Source organism: Notolabrus celidotus, chromosome 16 (assembly GCF_009762535.1).
Source record: "Notolabrus celidotus isolate fNotCel1 chromosome 16, fNotCel1.pri, whole genome shotgun sequence".
NCBI lineage: Eukaryota > Metazoa > Chordata > Actinopteri > Labriformes > Labridae > Notolabrus > Notolabrus celidotus.
The window spans coordinates 18,490,234-18,505,122 of record NC_048287.1 but is presented as its reverse complement, the minus strand read 5'-3'; the positions used below and the strand labels follow the sequence as shown (position 1 = coordinate 18,505,122).

Genomic DNA, 14,889 nt, shown 5'->3' with positions numbered 1-14,889 from the left:
AAGTATCAGTCTAGAAATCTACATTTGAGTCAGATTTGTCAAATTGTTGATGTTTGACTGCACATGTCGATGTGCTACTGTGTGACTCCTCGTGGCCTATAAAAACAGGCCTCAAGGGAGTGTGTGTTGTCATGTCTACCAAAAGAGCAGAAACAGGAGGAAGAGGAGAGGAGGTAGAGAAGGTATGTGGGCAGCTGATGAGGGGGGAGTCAGCAGGGTTTGACAGACTGGGGTGGGGTGCGGGGGCACGAAGAGGCACACAATGATACCTCCCCCTCCCTCCTTATTGTTGGAAAGAGAAAGTGGGTTTAAACAGGAGCTGGGGGTCACATACAAACACACACACACACAGTCGACTTCTCTCCCTCTGCTGAGCATCTGTCTGCCCGCCCGCTGACATCAAGACCTTTGCGGGTCACTGGGCCTATACTTCTTGCAGACACACACACACACACACTCACACTCACACACACACACACACACACACTCACACATACACACTCACACTCACACACACACACACACACACACACACACACACAAAGACCCTCCCCATAAACGCGTGCCGTAAATTGATCACTGACACAGACACTGCTCATTATGCAAGCACACACAGTGGTCAAACACACGCCAACCATAACCAGACATCAGCCAGACAACAAACTGAGCTAACCTTTAACAGAAATTATTTTACTTGCTCCTACGAAACAAGTAGCGCCTGATAATGTTCAGGCGAACATTCAAGAAACCTGATGATGGTCTTATCATCTACCTTAAGGTACGACTTAATCCCTTCAAAAGGCTTGAACTTTGTGTAACACTTCTTTAGCCATATCTACACTGACATTTACATTGACAATCTCAGTGGATTTGTCTCAATACTAGTCAAAATATCTCATTACACCCTAGCATGATCCACATAGACCTTGCAAGTCCAGATATAGATCTTATGTCAGGATATTATGAGTAGCAATGACTTTCAATGCAGCAAGCAAAACTTTCTGGACAAGTTTCTTAAAAATAGGAACTTGTTTCTAGAAACGTTATATTAATTGGTATTGTATTTTATATTATTGGAAAAGCCTCATCAGCTTGGCTGTGCTGTATGTGCTAGAGTGACCAACATAACCATGCTGCTTGAGCTTCAACAGTTCCTGGTTGAGGAATGGGATGCCATCCCACGGCAAAAATGTGACCAGGCTAGTGACCAGAATAAGGAGGAGGTGCCAAGCCGTTGTGGCTGCGTATGGATCTTCCACACTGAGGTCCCTAACAGTGTAAAATGAATAAAGTGTAAAATTGGCCAATATGTATGTTTATTCCTTATTACTGTGGGAGAGTGCAATCCAATCCACCAAGTAACTCAAAACAAGAGTGAATACCAACAGGAGAATATTGCAGGGGATTTTGGCACGTTTTTGGGGGCGCTACCCACACGTTTTGCAGTGTTGCTCATTCAACAGAAGCATGATCCTTACAAGTTATACCTCATTGTAAAGGTAACTTATCAGGCTTTCCAACAATATATAATATAACACCAATTGCTAGTATTAAAGGGATGAAATATTTTACCGAAATTATTTTTCCAAACTTTTTTTGAGGAGTTTAGTAATGAGATAAATACACTCTGCACTGCAAAAACTAAAAACTTACAGAGAAAGAAAAAACAACAGACACATTTTGCTTCACTAAACACACTTCTTCTTTTGTATTTGGTCAGCAAGACACCTGCTGACAAAGCAAACACAGTTTAAAAGCCTTGATCATTTTTACATTCATCACGCTGAATACAAATCAGTAAAACGTTGTTTTTGGCAAGAACATCCCCCGGTACATTTTCCTCTACATTATCTCTGCTCATCTGAACGTAAGTGGTTATTTGGCCAAGATTCCCTTCAGTCATATTGAGGATCGCCTGCTTTGCACAATGTCAGCCAGACCACACAAGGTCTGACAACAAATCAAGTAACACAGTAAAAAAAAAAAATTGGCTCAGAGACGTCCTTTTTCAAACTGTGAGGCTGTTCATAAAACCACAAGGTTTGGCTACTTTTGGGAGCTGTAGTGAAGCAGCAGAGTGATGACAGCTGCTGAAAGAGTGGACAGAGCTGCATGCTCATCCAACAGGACATTAAAGTTAATCAGAATCTCTATACAAGGCATTCTTTTTGCAGCTGACTGCAGAGTTTGTATCTTATACTTCTTCATATGCACAGATCTCTGTATAACTTGGAAAAGTCATTCTCACCTTGACTGAATCCAACAAATCTTTTGGGAAAAAGCGCCTCAAACCGACGTCCTTCCTGGAAAGAGAGACACAGAGGCATGTTTATTATGCTGTGATTACACCACGGAATGCTAATTGACAAGCATTTCTGTCTTTATCTGATCCCGCCAGATTATTTTGTTCCTCTCCAGAGAAATTAACAACAGCAACAAACAGATCCAGTAAGGCAGTGAGACAGCTGAAGACGAGAAACAAAACACAGAAACAGAAAGCTATGACTAAGTGTTGACGGCACAGCACTACTCATCCTTTCCTAAGAGAAGGGGCTGAAGGAAAACAGGGGGAGCAGAAAGAAAAGATAGAGAGAAGCATGGAGGAGTACAAAGAGGGTGACCGCAGAGGCAGAGAAAGATGTGTGGAGCTAAAACAGGAAGCTAGCTAATGATTCAAACTCCTCTGGAGAAAAGATGGATAGGGGGGGGAGAAGGGCTGACAGCTTACATCATCCTCCCTCCCTCCTCCAGCACAGGTCAAATATAGTATTATGCTTTTATTACAGTGTGTGGTGTACAACAGGGTAAGGATTTCAGTTTGAGAGCAATTCAGATAGAGCCAAACAGGTTCTGAAATATGAAGGAAATGATATGAATAAATGTGAAGAAGCTGCTCAATAGTTAATTGTAGCTACTTATCATTGTATCTATGAAAGAATACATTATTTAAATGTTGTGTGCTAATACGCAAACATATAGAGCTAATGATGAACTCAAAACACAAGGACGTTTGATAGCTGCTTCACATTGGCTCAAAAACCACAAGCACAGTCAATTGAAACCAGCTAATCTACATCAAGCATACACAGGTGCATCTCAATGAACTAGAATATCCTGGAAAAGTTAATTTCTTTGTCATAGTTTAAGTATCCAGACTTTTTCATGCTAGCTTCCTTCAAATATTTCCACAAAAGTCAGGGTACAACCGATGTGAAAGCACAGCAACCACAAGTCAGGAAAATTCAGGCAAGTCTGGGGTGTTGGTTGGCCTAGCCATTTAAGCATATGCCAAATATACAGAGGGTAAAGTTCTTGCCACAGCGGTCACTAGTCAAACTTTATTTATTTACTTTACTAGATCGACTTCCATCCATTACCCTAAGCTGCATGTCATCTCCCACGCTCTACTCGCCTCTCTTTAGCTGTCTTGTCACTAAACGCAAAAAACATAACTTGAAAAAAGTCAAGCAAGTGCGAAGTGGGAATGATATCAAAATGAAACGACCTGTTAGTGACCAGTATGATCATTGTTTATGTTATGATGTTACTTAATACTGTTTCTGCTCACCACCATGTTCACTTAGCGTTGCTATTAGGGGAAAAATTGTCAGTATGATATCAGGCTTCATGTTGTCCTACATCTCTGATATCTTGCAAATATTTCTCTGTAACTACTGCAGCATCCTTTCTGCGTCATATCTGGCCTCCTGAGATCCCTTACCCCCTTCTGGCAAAGAAAACTTCTTGCTGTGTGGGACATTTGTGACACTTCCATGTAAAATGTCTTAGAAGCTAAATAGTGGGATGAAGCTCTGTTGCGATTAAGCTAGCAGCAGAGGTATGAGAGATTGCAGAGGCGAAACTAGGTCTATGTAAACGTAGAGAGAGCTAGTGTGTTTGTTTCCAAGGAACGCCTCCCTAGCTCCTTTAAATGCTGTGAAAAATCCCGTACTAGAACAGCAACATGACTGCACTGTTTGGTTTAGTGTAAAAACAGAGTAGACATAACAGTGGAGCTTTGTTACAACACTGTTGCAGAATCTCTGCTTTAAACAGCCTGAGGCAGCCACTCATTACCAATCTGCTTGTTCAGCATGGTCAATGGATATTGTTAAAGGCAGATTACCCAAAATGTATTGCAGTTTTTGGACATAAATGCTCAACATGAGCCCAACAGCCCCTGATGGCCAACTGTCAGCTTGGCGCATGAAAACCCCAACAGCATTTTCCTTCTTCCCTAACTGGTTGGTCTAAAATATGCAACAGAGAGAGGCAGAGAGGGAGGGTAGGAATGAAGGGAAAAACAGACAAAAATTCCGGATGAGAGAAGAGAGAAGAGCGGCAAGAGCACGTAGATTGAAGACAAAGAGATACCAGGGAAAGACAGAGGGCATTCTTCTGAGTTAATTGGAGAGCTCGTTAGGAGGACGGGCAAAAAGAAAGACTTCAGGGGGAGAGGGCAGCTCATTAGAGTCAGTCGAAGTAAAATCCAGGCCTCGTTAGGGCCAGAGTTTGTTAACGCTCCTCATCAGCATTCATCAAGCAGGGCACAAACCAGAGAGCCAGCAGAGACAGAGCAGCCAATCCAACATTAATCCAAAAAAAGGTCATGATTTCTGAACACAAGTGATCTGATGGTTGACTATGTGGGCTGAACACTTTTCTCTCACAGGTAAATGTAGACAAAGAATCCATCAGAGGCATTACATTGTTCTGGGTTATTGTTTTTCAGCTGCACATTTCCCGTTCAAGAGCAGATGTCAGGTTCCAAAATAATTCTAAGCCGGACTGATGGTGAGCTCCTGCAGCTCTGTGCTCAAGAAGAAAATACTTACTCCAGTAGCTCATAGTTGGATTTCTTGTCCAGGGCGTTTCCTCTCATCTCTTTGAAGAACCTCCTGAAGTTAAAACCATTAGGACACAGAAAGAGAACATGATCAGATCCACTTGCAGCAGACACTCCACCATTAAGGGGACTACTTATTCAAAGTGTTCAGGCTAAATAGATGAAGGGGGGGGGGGTTATGTGAATACAAGATGTTGCTTTAAATAATGAATGATAAACATGGTAGAGGGTGATAAGTGTAGCTGTAGGGCAAACAAAAAAACTTCACACACAAATGAATGTCATATAATGGTTTCAAAGTGTCAAAATCATCAGACAAACCTTTGTTTTTGATCGTAAAAGAAGAATACCATTTGAAAACATGACTTCTATAGTTGTGTAGTACATTGTCGTTTTCATGCGCTACATTTTTAATTAGAGCCTCTGTTTCACACTGTGAGCATAACTAACCTGATTTCTAGACAGCCAAGTTTAAGAGCTACATCTTGTTCCACTTGATCCCCGATCTCTGTCATGTAGTCATTCTTCACCTGGGAGACACGAATACACAGCACAAAAATATGATGATTAAATTATGTATCTCTACATGCAACACATGGCATACACACACACACATCCCGTCTGACCTAGATTACCAAAGGGCAAACAGACTCTGACTTCAAGCAGTGCCATATGTCTCTGCGCTGAGTAGCTGCAAGCAGAGACTGAAATCTGTTTTTGTCTGGGTGCTTTGGTGTGTTTGTGTGTCTCTTTGTGTGAGAGTACCTGGTGGTAGAAGTAGTTGAGCGTGGGTTTGTCTTCTGTAAACTGCTGAACAAAGCCCTTTGGAAGATACCGGATCCTTAATTCATACCTGCAGTGGAAGAAAGTGAGTTTTAAAAGAGTGCTGCATAAACAAGAATATTTTCCCAACTCAAAAAAAACCCAAAAAACAATTCTTAGTATTTTTTTTTTATATTGCAGATTTCATGTTTCTGAGAAATCCATTTTAATATGAAGATATATGTTCTAGATGTGTTCAACATGGTGAAAGGCATCAGAATGAGTTTGACGAATGAGTTTAAAACCAAGATCAGAGCAGGGTACAGACGAGGAAAGGAAAGAAAAGGAGAAAAGAATGAACTAAATTAACTTATGACGCAAGAAAAACAGAAAGAAATAGGACTGTAAAAATAAAAGAAGAAAAGAAATATACAGACAAAAGTAAGGAAAATATGATATGCTAGAATGCAAATAAAGACACAGATTGAACCATCGGCAAAAGAAGACAAACCAAGCCAGAGAGACTTGTTGACTTAGTCATACAAAGCGGGCATCTGGTTCTCCTCCTCACAGTGCAAAAGGCCTGCACCTCACAATAGCATTAGCACTAAGACCACCACAATAAACATAATATATGCCAGTGCATTAACATCCAAACTGCCAAAGTAGAATAAGCACACGCACACAGGGCCTCCAATCATCATACAGCAGACGAGTTGCTTTATGTTTCCATTTGTTGGTTCCAACAAATCACTTTCTGCTACTTTGGCGTACAATAGGTCAGACTTGAGTTGCCGTCTTTAGAGACATGGACTCTGACTCATTTTACAAGGCTAAATAAGTCACGTTTAATGTCTTGGTCACAAGTGCAGGCCTCATTAGTTGTTTTCTTTCCTAAGGCATTGCAAGCACCTGCTGCAGAATCTGAAGTCAAGTTAGACAATTTTGTCTCAGTGGTTTTTAACATCAGCAACAATAGATCTTGCTCCCATTTTACAAATAATTTGAGTCTAAATTCCAGTTTCACCAGATTCGTCTGGTATAGCAGGAAAAAGCGAGACTAGCCTTCTGTAGGGATTATTTGCTGTTTACATCTCTATACATCTAAACTGAATTAACTCAAGCAGCAGACTTACAAGGGGAAACACATTGTTGTAGACTGTTGTTCTTAGACTGCTAACCTGCCACTGACCGAAATCCAGAAGGTACATTTTGCAGAGAGAAACCAGATCTGAAAAAAGCCCTCTGCAAACTGTAGGCCAATGGATTCTTTACTAAAACAGCAGCTCTGTGTAATACCTGCTTTATGTGCAACCCTCTGATCTCACCTCCACTCCTCGTTTGGTCGTGCCTGTTCATATTTCTCTCTGACGTGTGAAACACCCATATCAGGGTGGAGCCAGTGCACCTGGTCTCTGGATTGGCTGTTGGTGAGCCGCAGGCCAAAACAAGATGTCCAGCGCACTTTGTGGATGTCCAGGATCTTCTGGATGATACCCTGGAAACATGGTAGAAAATATATTTATGGGGATCTATTTTGCATCAATTTCCCTTGTATAGTACCAAAGAAGCTGAACAATAAAAATGGTATAAAACAGCTGTTGGGCTCTGTACTAATATGATTTATGGGTTAAAAATACATAAACTGCTATACTACTAGCACAAGTTTAGGTTAATGGGTCAACAAGTCAAGTATTTTTCCTCTCATATTTACAGAGGTAGTCTTCTAGTTATGACCCAACACATGCAGAACACTGTGTTGAAATTTAATTTAACAAAATTGCCCAGTGGAAAAAAACACTGAACTCTAACTCTGCCATTGTTCATTTAAAGCACTTTGCATGAGGTCATTAAGGGCATCAGTGGATGTGAGTGTGTAGGTTACTTGAAGCAATTAAATATGACATCCCCACCCGAACAAGCTGACAGACATCATACACAGACGCAGAATCATGCTCAAAGAAGCATGTGTGTTGCCGTGTAAAATGCTAGAGGGTCTGACCCACATACTGAAGTAGAAAGAAGAGAGAGGATATCTGCAGTGGTGTATCCTGCACGACCACTGAAGTTTAAGCAGTGCTAAGCAGTTTCTGCATCATGGGAGGGGGGGGGGGGGGGGGGGGGGGGGTCTAAAAGCATATTGCCAAGTAAACAAGGGTGTGACCTGAGGTACACTGTCTTTTGTTGTAGAATTTTCTCATTTGGCAGAGGGTTCTGAATGAGAGCGGACAGCAAAGGCTGAACTTAAGTCAAACAGCAGAGTCTGCATTTAAAGCTGCTTTAGGGGGTAAATTATGATGTATGAGGAGCTAATGTTTCCACAGTGAATGTTTGGTTCAAGTAACATTATTCTGTTCTACATTATCCCTAAAGATCAAAACCAACAGTGAATTTACCCTTTTAATGTATATGTTAATACAGCTTTGTTGTTGTCTACAACCCTTTGTGGACATATCAGAAATATAAATCAGCAGCTGAACAATCCTCATAAAATGCACATAGCATTTCTCTGGAGTTTTGTCAAAACGTTAAAGAACCTAACCTTTTAAGGAAAAAATGAGACCAAAATCATTACTGTCTATCGATGGCTTTTGTTGGCAACAGTAAAATATTATTATATCATTTCTAATTTAAAAAAGGGCTGTCAAATTATGCAATTCTAAAATTGCTTTAATCACAGGATTCAAAAAGTGAATCACTATAATTGCATTTTAATCCCATTTCAAATTCCTTTATTTTGTATTTCTTAAGTCCATTTTAACATGCAACTTTTACCAGTGTCCTGATTTGGGACTCAAATAACTCCAATGAAATGTACCCTGCTGACTTCAGATTTCTTATTCAAATATATGCTGCACTGCTGCACAGGTGTGGTCTAAAAACCATGATTCAGGATACGGGACAGCTTCAAAGTGCTTCATCTGCTTCATCTGCTTCATCTTTATCTGTGAATCCACAGGCCTGTGGTGATTCACACACTCCAAAATAGTACTCTGCTGGCTACTGTGATGCGGTTGCCGGATTACATTAATCTGTTTAGCTGCACCTGTATGCTTCACTTGTAGGTGGGAGCTAAACCTCAAAGTAGTTCTGTGATATTTCAATCTGTTCGACACAAAGTCCATATAACATTTGATTTATCAATGGGCTTCTTTTTTTGTAAATGTGTTATTCAAAGAACAATGGTGTTGTCATTTTACATCACGGTGACATCAAGAAGCAGGCAGACACTGGGGCAGCTTAACTACAGGTGCTGAAAGGGACAAAATACCAGGCTATCAAAAATCGTTCATTCTGGACTTTAATAACATCACGATTAATGCATTGACGCTGACAGTCCTACATTAGAAGAAAACATACCAGGGCTTCTTTAGGTTAGATACAAACAAAAACGGTTGCACCCCTTCTTACCCTGACATCAGTTGCGTCTCCATATCTGATATTAGAGGACCAACAGCTGTGTTCAGTGTTAGTTTCAAAGTGATGGAAGACTTTCAGAACCCTGTCCACGGAGCCAGCCATGGTTCGATCCGACCCCCCTGCACTCAGCCGAGACTTGGCTCCTCCCAGGAGGGCATGGTTCAGGTTGGGGTCCATGTAGGCCGTGGCCATGGTTTTCCCTGCTGACACTGCTGCTGCTAGGTGTCTGTCATATTCTGAGTGAGGAAAACAAGCAGACCAGACATAAGTGATATGAGGAAGTAGATGATGAAAAAGAAGAAGGAATCCTACAATTATTACATTCTCAGTTCACATGGTGAAGAAAATCAAGAAATTAAATCTAAAGGGACATCGCAAAATATTGAATAAGATATCAGAATTTCTGAGATGCCAAAGTGTTTGGTCTTTTTATTTTCATCACTGAATAATAAATAAATAATTTCATTAATAAATATCCAAAAGCCATACTAACATATCTCATCTGGGAGCTAAAAGTCCATCAACCTAAGGCATTCAGTTTAAAATAAGGAACAGAGAAAGCAGCAAATCTACAAACTGTGTAGGCTTGAGATAAAGAACATTGAGTTTCTTTTCAGTAAGAACAACCTCAATTGTTTAATTGATTTATTCTTCATCAGTAGACTTACTGAACTGTCCAGTGGCAATTTAAACTGCTGCTTTTATCCAACCAGTGCTCCAGAACTCAAAACTATTGGATTTACTCTAAGACAAGGGTTGGCATTTTTGCTTAAAAAGGCTGTAAACAAAGTCAATTAAAGTCTTGCTAATTATGGACTTATTGTTTAAGCTTTAGTTTGAATAATGAAATTAGAAATGTTGCTGACATGTTCTCCTCTTTCTCTGTCCTCACTTTGTAATGCTGTAAACTAGAATCCAGTCCTTGTCTTGTTTGGAGTAAACTCAAAAGACAAAACAGCAACCCTCTGTATTAAAAACAGGCTGAATAACACTGCTCAATGATACACCAGAGAGAGGAATAAAAAGAGAATGAGGTGCAGTCAGGGTCAAGGCTCAATGTAAGCACCTGTGGCTAAAAAACACAAAGACAATGCACCTCAGACTGACGCTTTTCCTGAGTAAGAAGCCGTGACATTGACACACTTCCTGGAATTTCTTCATAACTACATCTGGGAATGCCCGACAAAAAGTACCTCCTTCATGTCCGTGAGTTTCTGTACATATATATATATATGTGTGTGTGTGTGTGTTATTGCGTGTGCTTCTGTTAGTGTGGTTGCAGTATCGAAAAAGATACTGAGATCTCTTTCACTCTGTTTTTTCTGTTTCTGTTTCAGTCCTGTGCTTCTGCTCTCTCAACCATTAAAAGGGAAAATTGATATGTTCAAGAAGGTAATTACACCTGAGAGGAGACACACACACACGCACACACACACACACACATGCACACGAACACGCACTAACACACACAACTTGGAGGAAACAAACTGTTTAAAGATATATCTTTACAAGATATCAATGTACTCCCATGTTGCACGGCCAATTTCATAGAGTAAAGACGTTTTTAAAAAACGATCACTCCACTTGCTCCCAGAAGTTAAACTTGCCTCTCACTCTGTCTCTGTCTCTGTCTCTCTCCCTGTCTCTCTCCCTCTCCCTCGCTCTCTCTCCCTCTCCCTCTCTCCCTCTCTCTCTCTCTCTCTCTCTCTGTTTCAAAAGCACACACACACACTCTCACACAATACTTTTGCTGAGCAACGGTAGCTTTGGCTGTACACCAACTCTGTTCCCATGGAGTCAGATGTCACACTATGGAAGGGCTTCATGCTACTTGTGTGTATGTGTGTGTGTAGATGTGTGTTTGTTATCCTGTGTGCAAAGTTTTCATTCATACCTCTCTCCCAACACATAGGGAAGGGACTACAGCCGCTCATCGCCATGGAAACGCATGTCTGTCCCTCCCTGTGTCTGTCTGCTCCGAGGACAGAGAGACAGCTTGCGGTCTCACAACCACGCATCACGCACACTGAACTTATCGTGTGCAGAAGTGGCATAAATAAACACACCGAGGTCCAGACACAACTGCAAGAACAGGCTCATGTAATCCAAACACACAAACTCTCTCTCTCACACACACACACACTTTGTCTCTGAGGCAGAAATCTTTGTCTCTAGATTTTGTCAACAGCTTCGTTAGCCAACTGTTATTTCCAAAGGAGTTAAGAGCAGAGATCTTTGAATAGGCCAATTTTCTGGTCAGCTGAGATTCTGTGTGGAGCCCTCAGAGGCGACAGAAAACACACCAACAGGGAAAAGGCACAAATCCAGTCTTTTGAGGAGTTTTTCTTTGTTAGTCTTGTCTTCTTAATCCCTTCCTCTTAGCTGCAGTTGCACAAGTCAAGCAAGATCCCCAGTGATGTGAAGTTTCATCCACAGACCTCCCTCCTCCACTTCTGAATTACTCCTCAGCAGCCCCTCTCTGATGTCAACACTCTATTTGCTTTTTGTCCAATTTCTGCCAAATGCCTGCGCTCCATAGTCACACAGTTGCTCTGGAGTAGTCAACACGAGTCCTCTCCAGAGTGACAGTCACTTATTTCACTCGGTTAAGTCCCTGTGATGAGAAAACTGCTCCTCCAGCAAAAGCTTACACACAAATCCAACTTGTACAGTCAATCCAGTGGAGATTCAGTAAGTTGGTGGTCACAGGAAAAAGAGAGACAATTACTGTGTGCAGTGACACACAAACAGAAAGTTATCTGTGAGGGAGAAGAGGGAGAATGAAGAAAAACAAAAGATACAGAGACAGTCGGGGAGAGCAATTGTTTCAGGATGAAAGAGAGGAAAAGAGGACAGAGCTGAAAGAAAGTTGAGTGTGGACTGAGAGAAATTGAGAGAGAGAGAGAGAGAGCACTGCTGGAGGAGCAGGAGGAGCTAGAAACTATTAATATGCTAATCACACTAGTCTCTTGTGTTCAATGAATAAAAAACCCTCCCACTTCTGTTTATGGAGCTGACCTCAGATCAGCCCGTATGTTGCACCAAGATTACAACCATTGCTTAATTTAAAGGAACAAGTCACTGAAGATTGAAGAAAAACAAAACAACATTTTGAAAAGAAAACTGTGACAGTCAAAGTATTTTCCAGGACTGATCAGAAGCAAAAAAGACAAATAAAAGAGACCTCAATTATTCCCCTCTTTACAAAAACTCCTCAAAAAAATAAATTTCTTTCATTTTAGCTGCAAAAATGAATAACTTAGTAGATCTTGATTGGAGAATTAACCAGGGGCGTGTCCAAACTTCTTCACTGGGGTGGCCAAACAGGGGCAATTCCACATGCAGGGGTGGTATTTATTTACCCTTTCCATCTCAATTTATCATATATATCTGATTTATTCTTCACAGGCTCAAGATGTATGTCTAAAGTCACAATTTCAAGTACAAAATGGTAAGTGATAAATACAAATGCAAAACAAGTTACCAGCAGCCTGAGGCAGCAAGACCAAATCTTTGATTCCCATGAAAGTCCAGACTCTGACAGGGTAAATAGTTGATCAGGACTTCAGGTGCATTTCGATCAAGAGTTCTGGAGTCTTCTAGCCCCCAGAACTACTTTCCCCGGAACTAAAAGGTTCCTGTGCCCCCATTGTTGTCTGCGTTTCGACTGCGAGCTGAAGTCCCGGGTACATTGTCCAAATCAGGCCAGTGACATATGGGAAAAAAAAAATTATATTAAATAATATTTTGAAATCTTAATAAAAAACTAAACTAGCATGCTTTCCCAGGAACTCCCTCTGTGTTTCAACAACTGTGTAAACTCCACAAACACTATTACGTTCAACCGAAAGTCCCAGGATCTTTGAAAAGTACTACCCCCCAAGCAGGGCTTTTCAGGGGGGAGATTATCTACCCCTGAACTAAATTTAGACCCTGGTTCCTCCGTTCGAAACGCACATAGTTCAGGGGTAAAGTCCCTAGTTCAGGGGTAAAGTTCCTGCGGTTGAAAATCGCCTTTTGGGCTGATTGGAATACAAGGGGGCCCATGCCACTCCTCTGGACATGCCCCTACTAATACTGGCACTGTCCCGGCCATGCCCAGAATGCTAACGAGCATCTGTCAACCAATCCACTTCCAAACCACGAAGTCTTAATCAATCCATCACCTTTCATACAGCACATTCAGTCATTCAGCCTGTTCTTTGATCCCAGACTGCTTGAGGCACTGCCCTGAAGGCTCATCTCCAAGGCAACTTGCCTCCAATAAACCTGTGAGCGAGTGGCACCTATCTCTGAGAGTGTTAAAAAAGACCAGATGCCAGCCTTCATCAATCAAGTGGACATTTATATGACTCAATGCATATCCTCGACTGAAGAACAATGAGTAACTAACAGAAAAAGAACATATGCACACAGCAAAGTCATAGAAGCTAGTAGGTCTTATGGTGCTCTGCTTAGTGTACATAGTCCTGTGTGCGTGTGCGTGTGTGTGTTTCCCATATTTTGTGATACATCTCCGGCATTGGCAATTGTTCTGGTAGGAGGAGGGGTCTTCGGTAGGTTGTGTGTGCGTGTGTGTGTGTCTACTTTTGAAAGCCTTTTGTCAGAGGGCCGGATGTTGCCATGAATGGGAAGCGCTCTTTTGGGACCATGCCAAAGAGTCTCTCTCTCTCTCTCTCTCTCTCTCTCTCTCCCTCTCTCCCTCTCTCCCTCTCTCCCTCTCTCTCCCTCTCTCTCTCCCTCTCTCTCTCCCTCTCTCTCTCTCTCTCTCTCTCTCTCCCTCTCTCTCCCTCTCCCTCTCTCTCCCTCTCTCCCTCTCCCTCTACCTCTCTCTCTCCCTCTCTCTCTCCCTCTCTCTCTCCCTCTCTCTCTCTCTCTCTCTCTCTCTCTCTCTCTCCCTCTCTCCCTCTCCCTCCTTATTAACACATAATTATCTTCAAAGGGGAGGAAAAAACAACACTTTGCTACTAAGTGCTAACAACAAAATAATCAAAGTTGCAGGTAAACCACAGAAATGTAATAGCTCCTTTGATATTTTATCAGTTAACAAACAAATGTGTTCACAGTCGTATCTCCAAGTCAAAAATCAAAGGCTGTTAGAAATACTTACTTATCTTAAACCTATGATCTATCAAACTCTTTATCCCATACTCTTTGATGTTAGAGATCAATGTAATTACAAAGAAAAACCCTCTCTACAGCCTGCATGACAAAGGTTTAACATTAATACTTAATCTCTGACAGACTTCCTGAAAATGTCATCCCTAAAGCCCCCACTGTAACTGTATACTACTGTTATGAGGTTATTATGTTACATCATTATTAAGCACACTGCAAAAAGTATTTTGAAATGAACTACCTTGAAACACATATAATGCCTTAATCTGCAGCGAAAATGGATGTGTCAACAGTGTGAGCCTGATGGTGCGTTTTTGTGTAATTATTGCCTTGACCTCATGAAGACATAATTTTCTAGCTGGTCACAGCATTGTCTAACAATAAAATAAAATATACATCAGCAGTCAATAAGAACTATCTGAATAGATCATACAAAGTTTAGAGAAAGGGGGAAAAGTGAAAGAAGAAAACAAATTATGAGAAGACAAAAGCTTTCTCAGAGTGAAAGTAAAAGTGGCACAAAAAAGGAGTCTGACTCAAAGCCATTCCATTGAATCCACTGCCAAAATTAACATTTAAAAACCTTGTACAAAGACATATTGGTATCTAGTTAATACCTCCTCTTGTCAGAACTGGAGTGAGACATTTCATACATTTTCAGCATTGATTATATGGAATATGCATGATTGAATACAAGGCTACTTTTGTTGACAGGTAGAGCTGTTCAGAGACTCCTGGCAAAA

General features: G+C 41.2%; 1 protein-coding gene across 10 annotated transcripts in view; it reads right to left on the bottom strand.

Annotated features, from left to right (window-relative positions):
• Window positions 1-14,889, bottom strand: part of LOC117827883 (focal adhesion kinase 1-like) — a 69,982-nt gene that overhangs the window by 32,226 nt on the left and 22,867 nt on the right. For all 10 annotated transcript variants that reach the window (XM_034704723.1, XM_034704726.1, XM_034704725.1 and 7 more), the window contains 6 exons: window positions 9,020-9,264; window positions 6,937-7,106; window positions 5,612-5,699; window positions 5,297-5,376; window positions 4,836-4,898; window positions 2,249-2,303 (listed from right to left, as the gene is read on the bottom strand). In XM_034704723.1, coding sequence (XP_034560614.1) covers window positions 2,249-2,303; window positions 4,836-4,898; window positions 5,297-5,376; window positions 5,612-5,699; window positions 6,937-7,106; window positions 9,020-9,220 — 657 coding nt within the window. In that variant the 5' untranslated portion in view covers window positions 9,221-9,264. The remainder of the gene's footprint in view (window positions 1-2,248; window positions 2,304-4,835; window positions 4,899-5,296; window positions 5,377-5,611; window positions 5,700-6,936; window positions 7,107-9,019; window positions 9,265-14,889) is intronic.